Consider the following 22,739-nt stretch of genomic DNA (forward strand, 5'->3'; position numbering starts at 1 on the left):
GCCCGTTCAGTGGCAGAGAGCTGAGATAATGGAACCGTGCCGAGGGAAGTTGTTCCAGGGGAACCTGCAGGAGCCAGAGGGAAGTGCGGGCGCTGCCCGAGGCTGGCAGAGCCTGTGTGAGGATGTTCCCTCTTCCAACCCTGCAGGAAAACGGAGTCCAACCTAGCGATGCTCTGGGAAGGCAGAGAGGGGCAAAGACAACATGATCATAACAGGATGGCTGGAGCTGGGAGGACTTTAAGGTCCCTTCCCACCCAGTCCATGAGTGGTTCTGTACCGCCACGAACACAGGGCAAGAAGCCCGGGGGATCGTGAGGCGCGGAGCCAGCGCGCGGCCCCGGCAGCGGCCATGGGGGTTCCCGCTGTCCCTCCCTTCCCCCGGGACCGCCCCGGCCCCGGCCCCGGCCCCGGCGGTGTCCCCGGGGCGGTTCCTGGGGCCGTGCCCGCCGGGGAGGCTCCCCCGCCCGGGGCCCGCCCCGGCTCCAGCTCCGCTCTGAGGCGGCGGCGGCGGAGCGCGGCGGGGCCGCCCGGCTATGGAGCGCTACGAGAAGCTGGGCAAGGTCGGCGAGGGTTCCTACGGCGTCGTGTTCAAGTGCCGCAACAAGGACACGGGGCAGATTGTGGCCATCAAGAAGTTCCTGGAGTCCGAGGAGGACCCGGTCATCCGGAAGATCGCCCTGAGGGAGATCCGCATGCTCAAGGTGGGCGGGCGCGGCGGGACGGACCCCTCTGGGCTGTGCCCGCCGTGGCGAGCCCCGGCGGGGAGCGGCCAGCCCTGAGGGAGCTGCCGGGGACGGTCTGAGGGGTCAGGGTGTGAGGACATCCATGAAGGGACACTGTGAGGCTACAAGGTGTGAGGACAGCGAGGAGGGGACAGAACGTCACGAGGGGACGGGGCGTCGTGAGGGGACGGGGTGTGAGGGCAGCCATGAAGAGCCGGGGCATGAGGGCATGTGTGAGGTGATGGGGGAAGCAAAGAGACGGGTGTGAAGGAGCGCCATGAAGTGCCCAGGTCAGTCAGTTCCTCTGAAAGAAAGCCATTGCCAGGGAATGTCAGACCCTCATGTCCGGGGATGGCGGTGCCGGGTGATCCTGGCCAGCCCAGCAGGAGCAGGTGGGAGCCGAGGCGCGGCCATGAGCAGCCGCCGGGCTTTGCAGGAGCAGCGTCAGCGCAGTCACGGTGTGCCCTGCGCAGAGGGAGCGAGCCAGGCTCTGTCCCCGTGGAGCCAGCGGTGTCCTGGCCCGTGTGGGCACAGCTCTGCCCTTGGTGTGTGCCACAGACCCCTCTGCGCCCGCGAGATTCCCCAGAACTGTTGGAGCCAATATAAAACACATGGGCAAAAAGCGAGGTTAGGCTGAATGAGCAGGGGGCAGCCAGGGGACACAGCTCTGCCTGCTCCTCCTTCAAACGCCCTTTCTGAGCCCCTGGATGTGCAGGATCCAGCTGTGGATTGAATGCCAGGGGCTGTGCAGGGTTGGATATTCCACATGGAAATGACAGCAGAACCGGCACCAGTGAGCCTTGTCCTTGCTGATCCTTTCCTGACCTCTCTGTGAGCACTCATCCTCACACAGAAAGGGGTTACTCCTTCAGAAATGGGTTATTCCTTCAGAAAGGGGTTACTCCTTCAGCCTCTGCCTTCATTTTCCCCATTAAATATAAGCACGGGAGCATCTGCAGTGAGTCACAGCCCAGGTCTCTCCAGCATGGAGAGACCCAGGAGAAACGGGGAGAGGATTGGGTAAAAGTTTCCTTTCACACTCCCAGTTTCTGGGCCAGGATTCTGCAGCAAGGGCTGTGCCTGTTGCTGCATCCATCTGCAGACTTTTGGGACTCTGTCCCATCTCTTTGGAACTTGTGTGTTCATTTGGTCTCCATAGTGTCCTGAGGCTTTAGGAATGTGTTGTGTGAAAAAAAATATTTCCTTTTCTTTCTCAAGTTACAAACTTGCTGCTGGGTGATGGCACACAGTACCCTCAGCTTTGTGTTCCAAGAAATGGGAAGTGTCCCCTTTGCACTTTTTCCTGGGTGCTTATGATTTGTACACCTGCTATCCTAGGAAAGCAATAATCTAGGAAAAAGCATAATTATTTTTCCATTACATTTTGGAAGAAGCAACCAAAGTTTTTCTCCTATCCAAAGTAAACACAGGACATGTAGCTATATTATTTCAGTGAATAATGCTAGATTTACATTAAGGTTTAAATGATATTAAACATCAGAAAAGGAAAATAATCATGGCAGAAGTCCCTTGTAAAGCAGCTGGGAGCTGCATCATCCTTGACGATCCAGAGCCACCACAGCCAGGTGCAGCAGGATCTGTGTTGATCACTGTTGACTTTAACAAGTGCAGACCTGCTTGACTCTTTTCAGCTTTTTCTCTGCAAATAGTGACTGTTTGTTCCTTGCTTGGGCAACTCCCGTTTGTCAGAGATGGACTGAGATTGTGTTTCATCAGTAGAAAATTACAGGCCTGATAAATCATTTTTCTGCCCAGCAAACACCTTGCAGACCAAGGGATTTTTGTGGCCAGGAGCCAAGGGACGTGGAGTGGGAGTTTGCAGACTCCTGAAACCATGGAATCCCAGGATGGTTTGGGTTGGAAGGGATTGTAAAAATAATCTCATTCTACCCCCTGCCATGGCAGGGCCACCTTCCACCATCCCAGGCTGCTCCAAGCCCCATCCAGCCTGGCCTTGGGCACTGCCAGGGATCCAGGGGCAGCCACAGCTGCTCTGGGCACCCTGTGCCAGGGCCTGCCCACCCTCCCAGACAGGAATCCCATCCCATCCCAGTATCCAAGGACAAGGGGAACATTGGGGCTTCCCAGTGCCAGAGGGCAAGGATAGATGGAGCACTGGGCAGAGCTTGCTGCCCACCCATTGAGGTCAGCTCCCAAAATAAAAATACACAGAGACTGAGCTGTGGGTGAGCTGTGCCTGTAGAAAGGGTTCAGCTGAAGGAACTGTGACCCTGCAGGACAGATCCGCCCCCCAGCCCTTGGCCCTGTGCAGTCCTGACCAGTTCCCCCCCCGTGTGTTGCAGCAACTCAAACACCCGAACCTGGTGAGGCTGCTCGAGGTGTTCCGGAGGAAGCGGCGGCTGCACCTGGTGCTGGAGTACTGCGAGCACACCGTGCTGCAGGAGCTGGAGCGGCACCCCCGCGGGTGAGTGAGTGAGGGCACGGGGGCTGCCCCGCTGCTGCCCCGGGCTGGCAGAGCCAGTGCATTAATTACAGGACACGTTCCTTCTCGGGAAGTTGAAGTTTGTTGTGGCCCCGAGACACGTGAACAGTCTCTGTTTCGGCCTGCACATTTAAAGAATGGGTTGGAGTTCTTCATTTCTCAGTCTCAGAGTTGTTTATTGTTTCTTATCTATAAAAATTTTTCTCCTGCCCTGCCAAGGTCTGTGCAGCAGGACAGTTCCAGGCACTCTGCCTGCCCCCAGAGTTTATACTACAAACTGCATATAACATGTTTACAATTACTTTCCAATGCCCATCACCTATGTTAGACAGTGAGCTTCTACTCTAAACCAATCTGTGAGTGCCAACATCACAGCGACCCAGGGCTGGGACAGATTGTGTCGTTGTGTCATTGTGTCATTGTGTCATTGTGTCCTGCTCCTTCGGGGGGCTGCGGCTGCCAGGGGAGCAGCAAACCAGGGCTGGGGAGCACATTGTGTCCTGCTCCTGCCACTGCTGCCATCGCTGCGGGCACTGGGCACCCAGACACAGAACCAGGGACTTGCAGAATCCTTTGGGTGGGAAAAACCTTCTGAGAGCATCGAGTCCACCTGTTAGTGCAGCACTGCCGTGTTCACCACTAAACCACTGTCCCCAGGTGCCACATGTACACTTTTGAACACTTTGAGTGAGGAGTAATTCCAAAGAGCTGAGCCTGCACCTCTCAGCAAAACTTGCAGATTTTTGGGGTTTTTTTTTTGCTCTCTGCAAAACTCCTCTTCAAGCAGGTGTTTGACCAAGTGTGAGCTCCACACAGGGTTTGTTCTGTCCACACCTTGTAAGTGCCACTCCCTCTGTCCCTGATTATCCAGGTGCCTTGGTGCTGGGGAAATGCTAAAGCAGAGTCCATAAATCCTTTCACAGGCCTGGGGCTGTGAGTTTGCTGCAGCACGGGGGGTTGAGTAAACAAGAGTTTTGTTATTTACTCCCTTTCTCGGGAGAAAGGAGCCTGCTGACAGCCTGTGACAAAGTGAGAGCTTTGTGAGCTGCCCAGCAGCTGCCACCCCCCTTTGAACCTGTTCCAACGTGAACAGGGAATGGAAAACTCTCCTGAGAGAAATGCTTCCCATTTGCTGACTGTTGATCAGAACAACTCCAGTGTGGAGGAACATGTCACAGCTGGCTGCATGCTTTGTTTTCAGCTTTGCTGGGGCAGATGGTCAAGTCTTTCGTGGTGAGGTTAGGATGGGTGGGCATGGACTGATTCCAGCTCATTTGACCAATTCCATCCCCTTTTTAGCTGTCACAGCAGCACTCCCATCATTCTGGGATGTTTGTGGAAGGAATCTCTGCTCACAGTGTCAGCAGAGTGTCACTGACCCACTGACAGCCAAGGGTGAAAGAAAAACTCAGGCTTGCACTGTTTTGGTTCACTTTTGGGTAGTGTTTTTATTTATTATGAATCAGAAGCTTTTCAGCACTAAACATGTGAAATAAAATTGTGTTTGAGTTGGGAAATGCCAAGATTGTCGCTCCTGCCTTTGCTGGGGTTGCTGAAGATCCTTGCACACAGCCAGGGAAGTTCAAGAGCTGTTGCCCAGTAACTGGAAGAAAGGAGAGGGGGCTGGGAAGAGTTTGCTGGCTGTGGGAGGGAAGGAGGGGGATCCAGACCAAGCAGAGCTTTGTGCTCTGCTCTCAGCACCCTTCCCTGGCCCATTTTTCACCTCTCCATGTGGACAAGCAGTGCCATGGCAGCATTCCATGTGTCTGTACCACGGAAACTGCAGCAGCTCCAGCCCTGAGAGGTGCTGAGGCAGAAACTCCTGTGGCATTGCAGGACTGGCAGGAATTACAGGACAGGCTCTGAGATGGACTCACACACTTTGCTGTGGGGTCACAGTGGAGCCCTTGCTGGCTGTGACACTGGACCAGACACAAATCCTCTTCTCTTGTTGCCCTGGCTGCCTTTGGAAGGGTTTCCTGACTTCCCTGATGGTTTTGCTCAGAGATCCCTGCACAGTGTCAGCACTCATTTCCCCTGAAATATAAATTCATTATTAATGGCCAAAATACAACTGTGGTTTTCCCAACAGGGTGCCAGAGTACCTGGTGAAGAGCATAACCTGGCAGACCCTGCAGGCTGTGAACTTCTGCCACAAACACAATGTGAGTCCCCTGAGCTGCACCAGAGATTGCTGGAACAGGGCCTTGGAGGAGAGAGGGGAGTTCTGGTGGCATTTTCCTGATTCCAGAGCTCCATGGGATGGACCCAGGTGGAATCTCCTGTTTTGAACAGGAAACACGTCTGAAATATTGGTGTGCACCCACATCTGACAGCCTTCACTGTCACACAGCCCCTTGGCTTGGCTGTCGGGGGGTGATTTGCTCCAAGGACCTCAGACAAGGCTCCAGCAGGAGTGGGAATGATCCTTGTGTGATTCCCTGGGCCCTGCACTACTGCTGCCCTCAGGAACCTGCCCTCCCTGCTCATCAGCTGGAACCTGAGCAAACTGCAGCTGATTTCACAGAAAGTGCCCCACTTGACTGACATGGGGTAGAATCATGGCACCAGTGGAATGAAAAGATTTCAAAACTCAGACACAGTAAATCCTTTTTACTCCCTCCTCTGCTCTCTGTGCGTGTCAGATACGTCAGTGGGAACATTTTAAGAAGCAGGGAAAGAGAAGGAGCCTTTTGGAGAAGCTCTTTAACCAAACTTAGCTCTAATTGTCTTTATTTTTGTTCATCTGCCAACATCTGAGATTTAAGAGTGGGCAGGAGATGGCTCTGGAATGGGTGTTTTGTCTTTGCTGGGAGAATCACGTCCAGCTGAGCCACAGGAACTTGGCCACAGGTCTGTCCTGCTTCCAAGATTTGTTGGTTTGTGTCTTTTTTCTGTTCCCCTGCTCAGTCTGGAAGATTTGGTGGAGTTTGAGAGCAGAGGGAACAATGAGATGCTGCAGCCTGAGCTGTTGTAGATCACAGGTAGTGAGGTTTTGTGCAGCTGCCCTTTTTGGAGCTCCATGACAGTGGTTAATAAGCAGCATTTCAGTCCTCAGCAGGAGACACCATAATTTACCACAGCTTGGCAAGGAAAGTCTAAGGGGTTTGCTCTGAGGTGATGATGGGACAGGGACAATGTGAGTGAGACCCCAGTGAGCTGAGTAGAACAAAAGAAATAAAGGTTTTGTTAGTTTGACCAGCAGAAATTCTTTGCCAAGCCCAAATTTGGTTGTTGTGAAGGACAAGGTCACCTCCAAAGAATGACAGAATTGCTGATCTTCTCATCCAACCCTTCCATCAGTCTGGCCCAGCTAGAACAGGCTGTTCAGAAACTTTTCCAGTCAGGATTTCAGTATCTCCAAGGCTGGAGGCTCCACAGACTCTGGACCATCTGTTTGGGTGTCTGGCCATGCCCTCAGTAGAAAGATAAAATGAACTGGTTAGGTTTAAATGGGATTTCCTGAGTGCTCAGTCTGTGCCCATGGTCTGTCCTTTCAGTGCACCACCAAGAGCAGCCTGGCTCAGTCTCCTTTCCTCCTTCCCACCAGGTATTCCATGCACATCCAGAGTTCCACCTGGAGCCCTTTCTTGGTGGTCCCAGCTCCCTCATCCTCTCCCTGGATGTGACACCCCAGTCCCATAAATTTCAGTGGCCCTTCAGTGGGGTGACATCCTCCCTCTCTGGGGTGTCCCACCTGTGCTGAGCAGAGCTCCTGCTGAGCTCTGTCAGGAAAATCTTTCAGCAGGAGCTTCCCAGGGGATGCAGAGCTGGGCCCTGCACAGAGCCTCTGCCCAAGGGTGGGCTGTGGCCAGGTCACTGTCCTGCTGCTCAGAAACCCTTCAGCAGGCAGAACTGCCTGCCACAGGGTGCTGCAAGGGGGTCTGGCTGAATTTATCTGAGGGTTAAATACTTCTAACCTTGCTGCTTTGTCTTCTTCCAGTGCATCCACCGGGATGTGAAGCCAGAGAACATCCTGATAACGAAGCACTCTGTCATCAAACTCTGTGACTTCGGATTTGCTCGAATACTGAGTGAGTGCTGCATTTATCTACCTGCTATCTATCTACCTGCTGAATTTATCTATCTATTTATCTTTATGTGCTGGGAGTGTGGGATGAGCCATCCCAGCCTCACCTGTGTCTGGCACACTGCAAATCCTGCTGTGTGGTAGCTGTGTGCTTCCCAGGGAAGCTCTGCTCAGGGCTGGGTAGAGATTCCTGAACCGTGCGGGGAGGGAGCCAGGACACGGCGGTGACATCTGCAAACAAAGGCGGTGACATCTGCAAACAAAGGCGGTGACATCTGCAAACAAAGGCGGTGACATCTGCAAACAAAGGCGGTGACAGCTGTAAACAAAGGTGGTGACAGCTGTAAACAAAGGCGGTGACAGCTGTAAACAAAGGCGGTGACAGCTGTAAACAAATGGAGCTCCCTGCTGGGCCGCTGGGGGTGCTGGCATGGGGATGGATGGATGGATGGATGGATGGATGGATGGATGGATGATGGATGGATGGATGGATGATGGATGGATGGATGGATGATGGATGGATGGATGGATGGATGGATGGATGATGGATGGATGGATGGATGATGGATGGATGGATGGATGGATGATGGATGGATGGATGGATGGATGGATGGATGATGGATGGATGGATGATGGATGGATGATGGATGGATGGATGATGGATGATGGATGGATGGATGATGGATGATGGATGGATGATGGATGGATGGATGGATGATGGATGGATGGATGATGGATGGATGGATGGATGGATGGATGATGGATGGATGGATGGATGGATGGATGATGGATGGATGGATGGATGGATGGATGGATGGATGATGGATGGATGATGGATGGATGGATGATGGATGATGGATGGATGATGGATGGATGGATGGATGATGGATGGATGGATGGATGGATGGATGGATGGATGGATGGATGATGGATGGATGATGGATGGATGGATGGATGATGGATGGATGGATGGATGGATGGATGGATGGATGGATGGATGGATGATGGATGGATGGATGATGGATGGATGGATGATGGATGGATGGATGGATGGATGGATGGATGGATGGATGGATGGATGATGGATGGATGGATGATGGATGGATGGATGGATGGATGGATGGATGGATGGATGGATGGAAGTCAGTCTTGGGAGCTGCCCAGCGTTGTTTGTGCAGGGCTGCAGACACAGCTGGACACCCTGGCAGGAAAAGCCCCTCTGGCTGCCTCTGCAAACAATGGTTCACATTTTCCGTTGTAAATAAACCCCCTGCTCTGGGTTTTTTTAGCTCCTCTTCAGACAAATCACATGGGTTCTGAGAAGTGCCCACTGGCTGTGCAGGGCCCTGCTGTGGAGCCGGGCAGATTTTCATCTGGAGGAAAACACGGTCTTGATTTTTACCAGATCCCGAGTGTGAAAAACGCCAATCACTTGTTTTTAAAAGTTTAAAAGTTTAATAGTAATAAAATGGTGATAAAAATTGTAATACAATTAGCGTAATAATAATTTGGACAATTTGAATTAGGACAATATGAGACAATAGAGACAAAGAGTTACAGACAGTCCGGGTACCTTTTCCGGGCAGCTCGAGCCTGAAAAAGGCCCCACGTTAACAGAGGATTAACCCTTAAAAGCAGCAGCCTGTTGCATATTCATACAGCTCATCCATGGTGCATAAATTCCATTCAAACCCAGGGTTCTGGCTGGGCAGTGTCAGCTTCTTCCTCTGAATCCTGACAGCGCCTTTGAGGGAGGAAGAAGTTCATTTCTCCTGAGAATGGAGCAATAAATTCTCTTTCTCTGAAAGATTCAGGTGTCCTGTGGCTGCTATCTCAGTGCCAGTCCTTTCTTTAGAAAAAAACCTATCTTACATAGCACAGTTTCTATTTTAACATTTTTTATAACCTAAAACTATATTTAACACAGCACTTAAGAGAATTAACACAGCATCACTTTCTAACACAACACATATAACATTCATTTGAATATTTGCAAAAAGCCAATCATAAAATACACATTTTTCACACCGACATTTCCAAAGTTGTGTTCTGCTGGTGGCCAGCGGCTCCCGCTGCTCCTGCAGCTCTGGCCTGCCCAGGGGTGCCCCAGAATGTCCCAAGTGATGCTGCTGGCTCCTGTGCATGGCTCTGACGCCGTTGCTGTGTTCGTGTCTCCCTGCCCCACCCCGGAGGCAGCAGGTCCCAGCGATTACTACACGGACTACGTGGCCACGCGGTGGTACCGCAGCCCGGAGCTGCTGGTGGGGGACACCCAGTACGGGCCCCCCGTGGACGTGTGGGCCATCGGCTGCGTGTTCGCCGAGCTGCTCTCGGGGCTGCCCCTGTGGCCCGGCAAGTCGGACGTGGATCAGCTGTACCTGATCCGCAGAACCCTCGGTGAGCGTCCCGGCACACACGGCCCTGGGGGCTGGTCTGAGGGAGGGAGGGAGGGAGGGAGGGAGGGAGGGATGGATGGATGGATGGATGGATGGATGGATGGATGAGTGGATGGATGGATGGATGGATGGATGGATGGATGGATGGATGGATGGATGAGTGGATGGATGGATGGATGATGGATGGATGGATGGATGGATGGATGATGGATGGATGGATGATGGATGGATGGATGGATGGATGATGGATGGATGATGGATGGATGGATGATGGATGGATGATGGATGGATGATGGATGGATGATGGATGGATGGATGATGGATGGATGGATGGATAGATGATGGATGGATGGATGGATGGATGGATGGATAGATGATGGATGATGGATGGATGGATGGATGGATGGATGGATAGATGATGGATGATGGATGGATGGATGGATGGATGGATGGATGGATGATGGATGGATGGATGGATGGATGGATGATGGATGGATGATGGATGGATGATGGATGGATGGATGGATGATGGATGGATGATGGATGGATGATGGATGGATGGATGGATGATGGATGGATGGATGGATGGATGATGGATGGATGGATGGATGGATGATGGATGGATGGATAGATGATGGATGGATGGATGATGGATGGATGGATGGATAGATGATGGATGGATGGATGGATGGATGGATGGATAGATGGATGGATGATGGATGGATGGATAGATGATGGATGATGGATGGATGGATGATGGATGGATGGATGATGGATGGATGGATGGATGGATGGATGGATGGATGGATGGATGATGGATGGATGGATGATGGATGGATGGATGGATAGATGATGGATGGATGGATGGATGGATGGATGGATGGATGGATAGATGATGGATGATGGATGGATGATGGATGGATGGATGATGGATGGATGGATGGATAGATGATGGATGGATGGATGGATGGATGGATGGATGATGGATGGATGGATGGATGGATGGATGATGGATGGATGGATGATGGATGGATGGATGGATGGATGATGGATGGATGGATGGATGGATGATGGATGGATGATGGATGATGGGTGGATGGATGGATGATGGATGGATGATGGATGGATGGATGGATGGATGGATGGATGGATGGATGGATGATGGATGGATGGATGATGGATGGATGGATGATGGATGGATGGATGGATGGATGGATGGATGGATGATGGATGGATTCCCTCTGCGGTGGGAATGGGGAGGACTCAGGTGGGGTGCTGTTCACAGGGGTCTCAGGATGAGGGAAGAGATGAGGATCTGACTCCATCTTTCAGAAGGCTGATTTATTATTTTATATAAATAATGAATATTATTTAATATAAAATAAATACTAATATATTAATATATATACATATTATCTAAATATAAATATATTAATAAATATAATTATATGTGACGGTGTTCACAGGGTCCCAGATTGAGGGAAGAGACGAGGATCTGACTCCATGTTTCAGAAGTCTGATTTATTATTTTATGATATATATTAGATTAAACTATACTAAAAGAATAGAAGAAAGGATTTCATCAGAAGGCTGGCTAAGCTAAGAATAGCAAAAGAAAGAATGATGACAAAGGTTTGTGGCTCGGCTCTCTGTCCGAGCCAGCTGACTGTGATTGGCCATTAATTACAAACATCCCCATGAGACCAATCCCAGATGCACCTGTTGCATTCCACAGCAGCAGATAACCATTGTTTGCATCTCATTTCTGAGGCCTCTCAGCTTCTCAGGAGAAAAGATCCTAGCAAAAGGATTTTTCATAAAATGTGTCTGTGGCAGCCAGGGGGGATTTAGCCAGCAGATCTCTCCCTGTAGAAGGTGCTGGTTGATTTGAGGGGTTCGTGGCATTGTGTGCATGTGCTGACAGCTCACAGTGAACCAGTGAATTGGGGTCACTGCCTGGAACCATCCCTCACTGTCCTCACCCTCTGGGAAGCTGGGGCTGCTGCAGGGCAGGTTAGCAGGGATGTGGGATGTGTTTGGTACCACTGGGTCCCTGCTGGGGTGGGGGAGCACAGCAACTTCAGCTGTCTCCACGCAGACAAAAACATGAGGTGCCTGTGCCAGAAAGGACCAGGAATGTTTGCATAAAGGTTCACAAGATCCAGGTGTTTGTTCAGGGTTTGGTACCAAACACAGGGGTCCATGAACAGCTGGATTGAATTGATCCCAGCTTGGGAGGTCTCAGAAGTGTTGTCAGTGCCTGTTGATGGCTGTGTCCTGAGGAGTGTGAACACCACAGCTTGTCTGTTCCACGTGTTTCTTGTTCATCAATGAATTCAGGAGCCTCTCTGTTAAATAAAAGAGCCATTATCCCCCATAACACTTAAACTAACCCAGCCCCATTGATTCTTTTCAGTTTTGGTGTGTAACATCTGATTTCTTGGGTGACAACAAACAGTCCCCCACTTTTCACTGAGATTTATTGGAACAAACAGAGAGTTGTAATTTTAACTGAGCAGTTCATAAAACTGCAAAGGTGACTAATGGCTTTAAACAGATAAACTCCTCAGCTAGAAAAACAGTTCATCACTGATTCCTTCATCCCCCAGAGTTCATTAATGCCTGCGTTAGGCAGATATAATTTATAACTTTTGTTCCCAGAGCAAAGTTCCTTGACTGAAGCTGAGCCATGGTGGGGTTGGTATTGTACTGGCTCCTTCGCTATGGATTGGATTTAAGCATTTTCTGAGCTTCAGAGCACCTGCCCTGGGGAGAAGCTGCAGCAGGTTCAGGCGGGGCTGTGCTCCAGCTCTGTCCTGCACAGCACCCTCAGGAGTGTCCAAAGAGAATTTCACCCAAAAGGAGTTAAATTCTCCTGAACACTTGTGTGCCTGCCTTTCCTCCAGCACAGTCACACGGGTGTGGGATCACTGGTGGCCCAAATGGACATTAATTGTCACAAGGCACATTGCCATGCTCCACCTCTTTATATGCTGCCTTGGGTGGCATCAGCCTTGTCAGAGGATACATGTTCAATGCAGGCACTATAAAATTAAACAAATTACTCCAATTTTTTTTTCTCTTTTAAATTCTTGGTTGAAGGGGATCTCATTCCCAGGCACCAGCAAGTGTTCAGCACCAACCAGTTCTTCAGTGGGGTAAGAATTCCAGACCCAGAGATCATGGTAAGAGCTGCCTCTCTGCACTTCCCTCCTTCCCCACCCTGCCCTGTCCTTTGCTGTGCAGTGTTTTTTCCTTGTCCAAAAACTTTGTCCCCTACTTTGCCAGTGTGCACCAGAGTATTATTTGGAGGTGGCTGAACCTCTCAGGACATTTTAACTTACAATCTGTGTAAAAGGAGTCAGAAAATGTTTAATTTCTGCTGCTTTCCCCCATTTCTGGTGGCACATCCTCAGAGCTGCCAGGCCTGTGAGCACATGGAGTGATGGAGGCATTTTGTGAGGAATGGGTCATGTTCCTATGGAAAGCTGGGTCTTGGTACCTGATGAATGAAAAGTTTGCTAATATGAGTCCATCCACTATTTTTTTTTCCCTGCAGGAACCATTGGAAGTGAAATTCCCCAATATTTCATACTCTGCACTGGCTCTCATGAAGGTGAGGACACTCCAGCTTGTGGAGGAGCCCAGCACTGGGATAAACAAATCATCTGGTGTGAGAGTCTGGGACTGAGTCTGGGATTCACACCCGGTTTGCTGCCCCGTGTGATTGCAGCTGTTCCTTGAGCCACAATTCCTGCTGCAGTTGTGGATTGTCCATCCCTGGCAGTGTCCAGGGCCGGGCTGGACAGGCTCAGAGCAGCCTGGGACAGGGAAGGGGTCCCTCCCAGGGCAGGGGGTTGGAACAAGATGGTCTTTAAGGTCCCGTCCATCCCAAACCATCCCATAATTAATTCTTGTAATTGTTGGATAATTAGCTGCTCCTCAAGCTTCGTGCTGGCTCTGAGCAGCCACTCCTAGAATCCATTAAAGTTACAAACACGTGTACCTGTGGGGATGCTCCTGCGCTGTGTGTGGGGAGCACAGGAATTGTGCAGGGCTGGGCAAGCAGTGCTTTGTGTCATCCTCCATCTTTTGAAGGGCTGCCTTCGGATGGACCCTGCGGAGAGGCAGAGCTGTGAGCAGCTGCTGCAGCACCCCTACTTTGACAGCCTGAGGGAGGCAGCAGAGCTGGGCAGGGAGCACCGGAGGGGCTCGCAGAAAGCAGCCAGGCTGCCTCGGAAGCACGTGCCGGGGGTAAGGCCTCCACCGTGTTTGATATCCCCCGAGGTGTAAGTTTTTCGGTGCTGTTTAGGTGGCCTGGAAAGGCCCAGGGATGGCCTTGAAGAGCCGGCGCTTCAAAGGACGAGGAGAGACTTCTGATCTTGTCTCGGTCTCGGTGTTTATTAATTGTTTATCTAAAAGATTTTCTTTCAGCCCGACAGAGGTCTGCACAGCAGCCAGCCATGGGCACACTGCGAGCCCCCGGGGCGGTCACTTATCTTTATACCCGAAGTTACGTGTACAATATTTATCATTTTTCCCCAATACCTTCTACCCTTATTAACCGGTGCACTTTTAGTAATGACCAATCCCAAAGTGCCACCATCACCACAGAAGATGGAGGCCAAGAAGAAGAAGAAGAAGGACAGGACACGCCCCAGTTCCTCCATCTTACTTCTTTAGACCCCCCTGTACCAAAATCCTAAACCCTGTGTTTTACACTTTAACTAACTTATCCCTTCACCATTCACCCAGTGAATTCCTCCCAGTCCTCATACAGGCGTCGTCTCCTGTGTCGGATCAAAGTCCAGCCACCAGACACTTCTGACAACATTCCAGGACTCCTGAGCCCCCCAGGGGTGTTCTCGGCCTCTCTGCACCTCCGTCCTGAGGTGCTGAGATCCCACACCGAGGAGGGGCTGCTCTCCTGTGGGCTGTGCTGGCACTGACGGGGTTGGGCTGCTCTGGGTTCTGTCCCAAGGAGAAAACAGCCCCTGGCTAAAGAGTAACTCTGAACAAAGTGCGTTTTGCACTGCGGCTCAGTGGGGCCCTGGGGATAAACAGCTCGGCCCCGGCACAGTAATGTTCATCCAGGAATGTGCATTCCCGACAGAGAGCAGCAGGAGGGCTGCACAAACTGCACACTGGGTTAATTTGAGTGCTCAGGTGCTTTTTGATCCTGAATTATGGAGATGGAATAAACACCACTTGTGTTTGTAGCAGTTCCACACCTTACCCCACAGCCTGGGTGTTTCTGGAGCTGCCAAGCCAATGTCTCCCTGCTGCTCTGGCTATTCCAGCCTCCATCCCAAGTCCCCAAATGCAGCCTCACAATGCACCTCACTCCACAGTGCTTTATTCTGGGAGCCACATTCCCCATGGCAGCTCTGAGGCTGAGCTCTGTGGCAGGGAGGTTGGAGGTGAGGGATGGAGAATTGCTGCAGGGTGTCAGTTCTGGCTCACACTGATTGGCCTCTTCCATTTCTATCACCTGGGATATTTTTCTTGCCTAATGGCATTCTTTAATGAGTCCAGTGATAAAACCCCAGAATCTTAGCCTGGAAAGTACAGGATTACAGTAGGAATAGTTTCATAGCTCATATTCTGTGTGAAAATTGATTCCATGTGTGCTTTATTCCCATTCCAAACAAATAGACACGGTGTAACTTTTCCTTTAGTTACAGCACCTGCCTCAGCTGACCTGCAGCAAAGTTCTCCCAGCTTTGGACAGCAAGAAGAACTGCTGCAAGACAAGGAAACCAAAGTACCACTTCCCAAACATCTGACCAGGTGGCACAGCAAAACTAAGATGTTCGAAGCCACCCAGGATTTATAAATGGAGGATACACAGTGGAAAACTCAATTACAAAAACTTCTGGCGTGTACAGAGTGATCTGTCTGTACTCTGGGTCACTGATGGAGAGGAAGTGATGCAGAAACAACTCCAAGCTCCTCTTAGTGCTCTGTGTACAAAGGCAAATGCTTTCTGCTTTCATTCCTGATTGCCTCCTGGTGCAGGATTACCCAGCCCAGTGCTCACAGTATGAAATTTAAAACTCTGTCCTTGCATTTTAGACTTGGCAGGAGAATTCCGCCTTGCCAAATCCACTGGTCCCTCCTGCTTTGGGCTGGGCTCAGTTCACTCCTGCTTTGGGCTGGGCTCAGTTCACTCCTGCTTTGGGCTGGGCTCAGTTCACTCCTGCTTTAGGCTGGGCCCGTGTCCCTCCTGCTTTGGGCTGGGCCCAGGTCCCTGCTGTGTGAGGAGCTGTGCCTGTGCTGCTGAAGGGCTGCAGCTGTGTGGGTGCAGCCCAGGCTGGGAGGGGTCTCAGCTCCAGAGGTGCACTGGGCTCACTGCTGCCCTTCCAGAGCTCAAAGGTCTCCGAGTGCTGCTGGGGCTTCAGAGGCCCCACAGGCACCAGGAACAGAGCACCAACATCCCTGCTGTTTCTTTAGTCTTCCCAGAGCTCCTCCTGCAAGTTTCATCCTTAAATTCTCCTTCTGACAAGAGTGAGGGCACTTGCTTGTAGTTATAGAAATTATTTTATCAAAACTAATCATGAATGTAATTTATAACATCGGCCAGACACAGGCAGGAGTTCTACCTAAGTGTTTGTATTAGAACGAATGGGGTTTGTGGAATCTCAGAATTTAATGTTGTGATGATTTTGAATAAAAGAAATGTAGCTTCTTTTTCCAATTTACTGGAGGTATTTTGCTATATATGGTCAAGAACATCCTCTTTTTACTGACACTTAGAGCAAAAATGTTTTGCCAGTATGTTTTGTGTTCCACAGCAGTAAAAGCCCTTTCAGTGGGACAGATGCCATGTCCTGTGTGTGCCTGTTGGCTTTCTGTTTCTTTCCATATGGAAACCATCTCTGATCCAGCACTGTGCATTGACTGCTTGGAGTCACTGCCTGCTGCCCTTCCCTAGCCCCAAACCAGGGATCTGAGTGAAAATGCTGTGCTCTCCCTGAGGATGAGCCATTCCCACTGTGCTGGCACCTGTGAGGCCCCACCTCCAATCCTGGGGCAGTGCTGAGTCCCTCACAAGAAAGGATTGAGGGGCTGCAGAATCCCTGAGGAGCTGAGCAGGGGCTGCAGAATCCCTGAGGAGCCGGGCAGGGGCTGCAGAATCCCTGAGGAGCTGGGCAGGGGCTGCAGAATCCCTGAGGAGCTGAGCAGGGGCTGCAGAATCCCTGAGGAGCCGGGCAGGGGCTGCAGAATCCCTGAGGAGCCGGGCAGGGGCTGCAGAATCCCTGAGGAGCCGGGCAGGGGCTGCAGAATCCCTGAGGAGCTGGGCAGGGGCTGCAGAATCCCTGAGGAGCTGGGCAGGGGCTGCAGAATCCCTGAGGAGCTGGGCAGGGGCTGCAGAATCCCTGAGGAGCTGGGCAGGGGCTGCAGAATCCCTGAGGAGCTGGGCAGGGGCTGCAGAATCCCTGAGGAGCTGGGCAGGGGCTGCAGAATCCCTGAGGAGCTGGGCAGGGGCTGCAGAATCCCTGAGGAGCTGGGCAGGGGCTGCAGAATCCCTGAGGAGCTGGGCAGGGCTCAGCTGGAGCAAAGGAGGCTCAGGGGCCCTTGTGGCTCTGCACAGCTCCTGCCAGGAGGGCACAGCCGGGGGTCGGGCTCTGCTCCAGGGAACAGGGACAGGAGCAGAGGGAACGGCCTCAGGTTGAACCACAAAGCTTTAGGTTTGATACTGGGGAAATTCCTTCCTGGAAAGGTTTGTCCAGCCCTGGCACAGCTGCCCAGGGCAGTGCTGGACTCACCACCATCCCTGGAGGGATTTAAAAGCCACATGGATGTGGCACTTGGGGACAGGGGGCAGTGGTGCCCTTGGCAGTGCTGGGGGAACATTTGGACTCCCATGGTCTCAGAGGACTTTTCCAACCTCAGCAATTCTCAATGGCTTTTCTGTATCAGGAGGGTGAGGATGCACCTCCAGAGCTCACAGAGCTGCTGCAGGCCATCAGCACTCACCAAAGGGTGTTCAGGGCTGCGTCCCAGAGCTGCTGCTCCTGCACAAACAGCCTGGTTCCCTCAGCAGCTCAGTGCTCTGAGGGGTGACCCTGCCTGCCTGCAGATCGTGGAACCAGACAAACCCCAAGTGTGAAGAACACAAAAAAGACCCAGAACCTCTTTATTAATCAGCACCCACCTACTGGGTGAGATCTGCCAGAGGAACAGCACCAGCACCAGGCACTGACCACACACACCCCGACATTCCCCCAGGGCCACTCTGCTTCTGTGCAATGAAACTCTGAGAACTTCTCACTGAGGTATCCAGAGCTTCCTACAAAAACAGCAAACAGATGCCTACGTGCAGAGGCCTGCCCTGTCTGCTGTTGATCCACCACTGAGTTTAAGCTCAATAAAAATTAATTGCATGATTTCTTAAAAGGTCACATCCACCTGTGAGGCTGGACTGGGAGAGCTGGGCTTACTGGAAGCACAGTGGTGTCAACAACTTCATTGATGCAAAATGACACAAATCCTAGGGAACACATCTCAGTTATGTGCTGCTGTGTTTATTCCAAATCCAGCTCCAGCTCCAGCTTGGGCAGTGCCTGCTGAAGGACACGGAAGGTTCTTTCCTTCTCTCTGATCCCAGGAAGGTCACTCAGATACAAATATTTCAGGTTCCTGTAAATATTCAAAAAGAAAACAGACAACTATTATTGAATTGCTGACAGAGAAATTGGAGAAATTATTCTACTGCAGTTGTTTTGAGTATTTTAAATGGTGACTGGGATTTTTGGTATTTTAACTGGTTCTACTGGAAGTTTGTTTCTGAAGTGGGGGGTTGGGGTTTTTAACTGCGGTACCCAATTGCATCCAGGTGTGTCCCAGACCCTGAGGAAGCTGTGAGGTGGAGAAGCACTGAAAGCTACAGGACACAAACTGTGTCCAGCAGAGCTGCTGAGGAGAGGGCTCAGAACAGCAGCCAAGCTGATCACTCGTTACTGATCCTTGAGCCCACCCAGCCACCCCACAGCCCCCGCAGGCAGCACAGTCCCAACCCCAGTCCCAACCCCAATCCCAGTCCCAACCCCAATCCCAGTCCCAACCCCAATCCCAGTCCCAACCCCAATCCCAGTCCCAGTCCCAACCCAGTCCCAATCCCAACCCCAATCCCAGTCCCAACCCAATCCCAATCCCAATCCCAGTCCCAACCCAATCCCAGTCCCAGTCCCAGTCCCAACCCCAATCCCAACCCCAGTCCAAACCCCACTCCCAGTCCCAATCCCAATCCCAACCCCAGTCCAAACCCCAATCCCAATCCCAATCCCAGTCCCAACCCCAATCCCAGTCCCAGTCCCAATCCCAGTCCCAATCCCAATCCCAACCCCAGTCCCAATCCCAACCCCAGTCCCAGTCCCAATCCCAGTCCAAACCCCAGTCCCAGTCCCAGTCCCAGCCCCAGTCCCAGCCCCAGCCCCAGCCCCTGACGCACGCCAGCCTGTGCAGTGCCAGGATGCCTCTGTCGGTGACGTTGCCGCAGGAGATGATCTCCAGCCGCTGCAGACTCTTCTGGAGGTTGCTGGTCTCGCCCAGCCTCTGCAGACACTGGTCCTGGATGTACATGCACTTCTCCAGCTTGATGTCCCTGACGTGCTCCAGGCCATCTGCAGGGCACAAAGCAGGTTTGCTCCACAATCCCGGCCTGATACTACAGGGATCAAATGTTTCTAAAAGCATGGAAGATTCAGGGCAGTTAGAAAGGAAGGACAGGCCTGTAGGCCCTGGGAAATGTTAGGCTGCACCTGTATAATCATTGAATGACCACGATAAATGACAGGATTGTTAGGTGCAATGACTGTTTGGTAATTGGATATAATTATTGTTTAATGCTAACAAGAATAATGAGAAACGATGTTGGGGTTTGACAGAAATCACAAAATCCATGCTTTGAAATCAATGTATACAAAGAACAATAGAAGTTTCATAATGAATATGTAGTTATATAACAATAAGGGTATAAAAACATCCTGAAGCCATGTCAGAGTCAGCTTTGGGCCTGTGCCACCCAGAGCTCTCCAGTAAAAGCACAGAATCATTCCCTGGTTTTGTGCCCCTGAACACGAACAAGCCTGTGCTGGTTGTTCAATTCTCAATTTAATAACTGCCCCCCAAACCACCCAGCAACACATCCCTTTATACAGGGGGCTGTAACACACAATCAATCTCCAAAGCCCTTCTGTGCCACTTCAGATTTAGGAAAACCTCAGGGTTTGAATTGTTTCAGTAAGATTTCAAGAGCTTTGAAATGGGCAAGTAACACAAACCTACACAATTCTGGGTAATAAACAATGACTGACATAAGAAAGTGTAAGTGCCAGAAATTCAGGGTCCCTTGCTATGAAAAAATAAAACAGCCTGTTCCCTTTTTGGTTTCTGTTACTTAAAGGCCACCTGAAACACTTGTTTAATCTCTTATTTTTAAGGGAATCTCTTTTTTATTTGTCTTTGAAGACATCAAAAATGCCTGGAGAATGAGCAGAATTACAACTTCAGAGATACCAAAATCATCCCTTGGTGCAGAAGAAAAATAATATTTTTAGTGCTTTTTGCTATGAACTCCTCAAAATTTGTGGCACTTCCTTAGTGCTACGGCCACTTCAGGTAAAAGCTGAAATTCCCAAAGTTTTTCCACTTCATACCACACCTCCAGCAAAACCTTGGGGACTGATAAATATTTATAAAGGGGGAAAAAACCCACAAATTATTTATCAGTATCTAGCTAAGGAACGAGAAAATGACACCATTGTTCATATTTTGATGCAATTCAAATGAAATCTATTAAGAACAATCACCACAATGTGAAAATGTGTATTTTATTATTGGATTTTGGCAAATGTTCAAATTAATATTATATGTGTTGTGTTAGAAAGTTATGCTGTGTTAATTTTCTTAAGCAGTGTGTTAAATATAGTTTTAGGTTATAACAAAATGTTAAAATAGAAACTGTGCTATGTAGGATACTTTTTTAAAGAAAGGACTGGCACTGAGATGGCAGCCACAGGACACCTGAATCTCTCAGAGAAAGAGAATTTATTGCTCCATTCTCAGGAGAAATGAACTTCTTCCTGCCTTGCTCAGCTATGAGGATGCTGTCAGGATTCAGAGGAAGAAGCTGACACTGCCCAACCAGAATCCTGGGTTTGAATGGAATTTATGCATCATGGATGAGCTGTATGAATATGCAACAGGCTGTTGTTTTTAAGGGTTAATCCTCTGTTAACGTGGGGCCTTTTTCGCCTTATTTTGCCCAGAAAAGGTACCCAGACCCCCATAACTCTTTCTATTGTCTCATATTGTCCTAATCCAAACTGTCCAAATCCTTACTACCCTACTTACATTACTATTTTTATAACCTATTAAACTTTTTTTAAAATTCTAAAACCGAGCGACCGCCGTTTCCCCACGCGCACATTACCCAGGTAGTCAAATCCTCTGTACATGATGCAGGAGTCGGTGGCGCTGATGGCCTCGATCCTGTAGCTGCCCAGGGGCCCGGTGGGCAGCGCGTTGTAGTCCTGCTGCCACTTGGGCGAGCCGCGGTAGCGCACCCGGGCCCCGCAGCGCAGCAGCCACTCCGAGGCCGCCCGGTCCGGGCCCACCGCGCGGATGCGCTCGTGATCCACCCTGCGGGGCACGCGGAGCGCCGCAATTACCGCGCGGGTAATTAAAAACCTCCACAGCGCGTCTCTGGTTACGTGCACGGTCAGAGAATGTGAGGGTGCGATTTGCCACAAATGGTTCACGGGTGATTTTTGGATTGGGCAAAAAATGTGTATTTGGTGATTGGCGTTTGGCAAATGTTCAAGTGAATGTTGTATGTGTTGTGTTAGGAAGTGATGCTGTGTTAATTCTCTTAAGGAGTGTGTTAAATATAGTTTTAGTTATAACAAAATGTTATAATAGAAACTGTGCTATATAAGATACTTTTTTAAAGAAAGGACTCGCACTGAGATAGCAGCCACAGGACACCTGAATCTCTCAGAGAAAGAGAATTCATTGCTCCATTCTCAGGAGAAATGAACTTCTTCCTGCCTCAAAGGTGCTGTCAGGATTCAGAGGAAGAAGCTGACACTGCCCAGCCAGAATCCTGTGTTTGAATGGAATTTATGCATCATGGATGAGCTGTATGAATATGCAACAGGCTGCTGCTTTTAAGGGTTAATCCTCTGTTAACGTGGGGCCTTTTTCAGGCTCGAGCTGCCCAGAAAAGGTACCCGGAGTGTCCATAACTCTTTGTTTCTATTGTCTCATATTATCCTAATTCAAATTGTCCAAATTATTATTATTCTAATTGTATTACTATTTTTATAACCATTTTATTACTATTAAGCTTTTAAAATTTTAAGAACAAGTGATTGACGTTTTTCACATTAATCTGGTGTGAGGTTTTTTAACTTAAGTGGCGGATGCTCTTCAAAAAAAGAAGAATACAAATACACCTGGACTTAACTGTTTCCTTCCACGTCTGTAAGGAAAGAAAACTGTGCTACTGGTTAAGGTGAGTTTTGGAGTCAAAGAAGAGCCGGATTTAGGGATGGGATCCATGTGGCCAGCTTGTCCTGGCCCCTGAGGGCAGGGGCAGAGCCCGCACCTTGCTCTGGAAGGTCACGGCTTTGGAAGGGGAAGCAGACATGGAATGACCCCTTGCCAACAACCAGCATGCAATCTGGAGAGAAAGAGCAGCATTAATGACAGAAAACGTTTTCTGCAGCGCAGGGACTTGATTGTTCCGCTTCATAAACCGCGCACAGAATTTGAGGGATCTGAAAGTTAATTATTAACCAGCGACTCACTCTTACTTGTTGAATACGGCATTCAGCCATCCCCAGAAGGATCTACAACTGCCCGGCGGCAGCGGTGGCTTCCTCAGGAGCGTCCCCAAGGCCATCATCACCTTCTTGCAGACGGGAAAGGGGAAAGGGAGGTGTTAGTCGGTGTTAGTTGGTGTTATTTGCGGCAGCGGCAGGGGAGGCCGTGCGGCCCTCACGGCCTGAGCGGGGCTGGGAGCCCGGCGGGGCCCACGGCTGCAGGGGGGCCGGCACCGCCCCCGGGCTGCCCCCGGCGCCCAGCGGCCGAACCTTGCCCGGCCGAGCGGAGCGGAGCAG

At 50.6% G+C, this 22,739-nt stretch overlaps 2 protein-coding genes across 6 annotated transcripts; one reads left to right on the forward strand and one right to left on the reverse strand.

Annotated features, from left to right (window-relative positions):
- Positions 1 to 516: 516 nt before the first annotated feature.
- CDKL1 (cyclin dependent kinase like 1) lies at positions 517 to 16,429 on the forward strand. Of its 5 annotated transcripts, none has more exons than XM_059475261.1 (9): positions 517 to 701; positions 3,047 to 3,168; positions 5,279 to 5,351; positions 7,130 to 7,220; positions 9,413 to 9,613; positions 12,715 to 12,797; positions 13,172 to 13,228; positions 13,711 to 13,866; positions 15,291 to 16,429. In XM_059475261.1, exons 1-9 carry the CDS (start codon positions 534 to 536, stop codon positions 15,396 to 15,398), a joined length of 1,059 nt encoding a protein of 352 aa, XP_059331244.1. In that variant the 5' UTR covers positions 517 to 533; the 3' UTR covers positions 15,399 to 16,429. The 5 variants fall into 5 exon arrangements, with proteins under 5 accessions (XP_059331244.1, XP_059331247.1, XP_059331246.1 ...); XM_059475264.1 differs by having other exon boundaries at positions 12,715 to 12,770; XM_059475263.1 differs by having other exon boundaries at positions 9,416 to 9,613.
- A 1,695-nt stretch (positions 16,430 to 18,124) lies between these two features.
- DMAC2L (distal membrane arm assembly component 2 like) lies at positions 18,125 to 22,656 on the reverse strand. The gene is made up of 4 exons (XM_059474802.1): positions 22,434 to 22,656; positions 21,050 to 21,258; positions 19,067 to 19,238; positions 18,125 to 18,255 (listed from the first exon to the last, which is right to left on the reverse strand). Exons 1-4 carry the CDS (start codon positions 22,523 to 22,525, stop codon positions 18,141 to 18,143), a joined length of 588 nt encoding a protein of 195 aa, XP_059330785.1. The 5' UTR covers positions 22,526 to 22,656; the 3' UTR covers positions 18,125 to 18,140.
- Positions 22,657 to 22,739: the final 83 nt, after the last annotated feature.

This window comes from Ammospiza nelsoni, chromosome 6 (assembly GCF_027579445.1).
Source record: "Ammospiza nelsoni isolate bAmmNel1 chromosome 6, bAmmNel1.pri, whole genome shotgun sequence".
Lineage (NCBI taxonomy): Eukaryota > Metazoa > Chordata > Aves > Passeriformes > Passerellidae > Ammospiza > Ammospiza nelsoni.

Coding starts and splice junctions, on each gene's coding strand:
- CDKL1 (XM_059475261.1), top strand. CDS start 534: ATGGAGCGCTACGAGAAGCTGGGCAAGGTCGGCGAGGGTTCCTACGGC. Junction 702..3,046: donor GGGAGATCCGCATGCTCAAG/GTGGGCGGGCGC, acceptor CGTGTGTTGCAG/CAACTCAAACACCCGAACCT. Junction 3,169..5,278: donor CTGGAGCGGCACCCCCGCGG/GTGAGTGAGTGA, acceptor TTTTCCCAACAG/GGTGCCAGAGTACCTGGTGA.
- DMAC2L (XM_059474802.1), bottom strand. CDS start 22,525: ATGATGGCCTTGGGGACGCTCCTGAGGAAGCCACCGCTGCCGCCGGGC. Junction 19,239..21,049: donor CAGAGGATTTGACTACCTGG/GTAATGTGCGCG, acceptor TGTGCCCTGCAG/ATGGCCTGGAGCACGTCAGG. Junction 18,256..19,066: donor CTGGCACTGCACAGGCTGGC/GTGCGTCAGGGG, acceptor GAATATTTACAG/GAACCTGAAATATTTGTATC.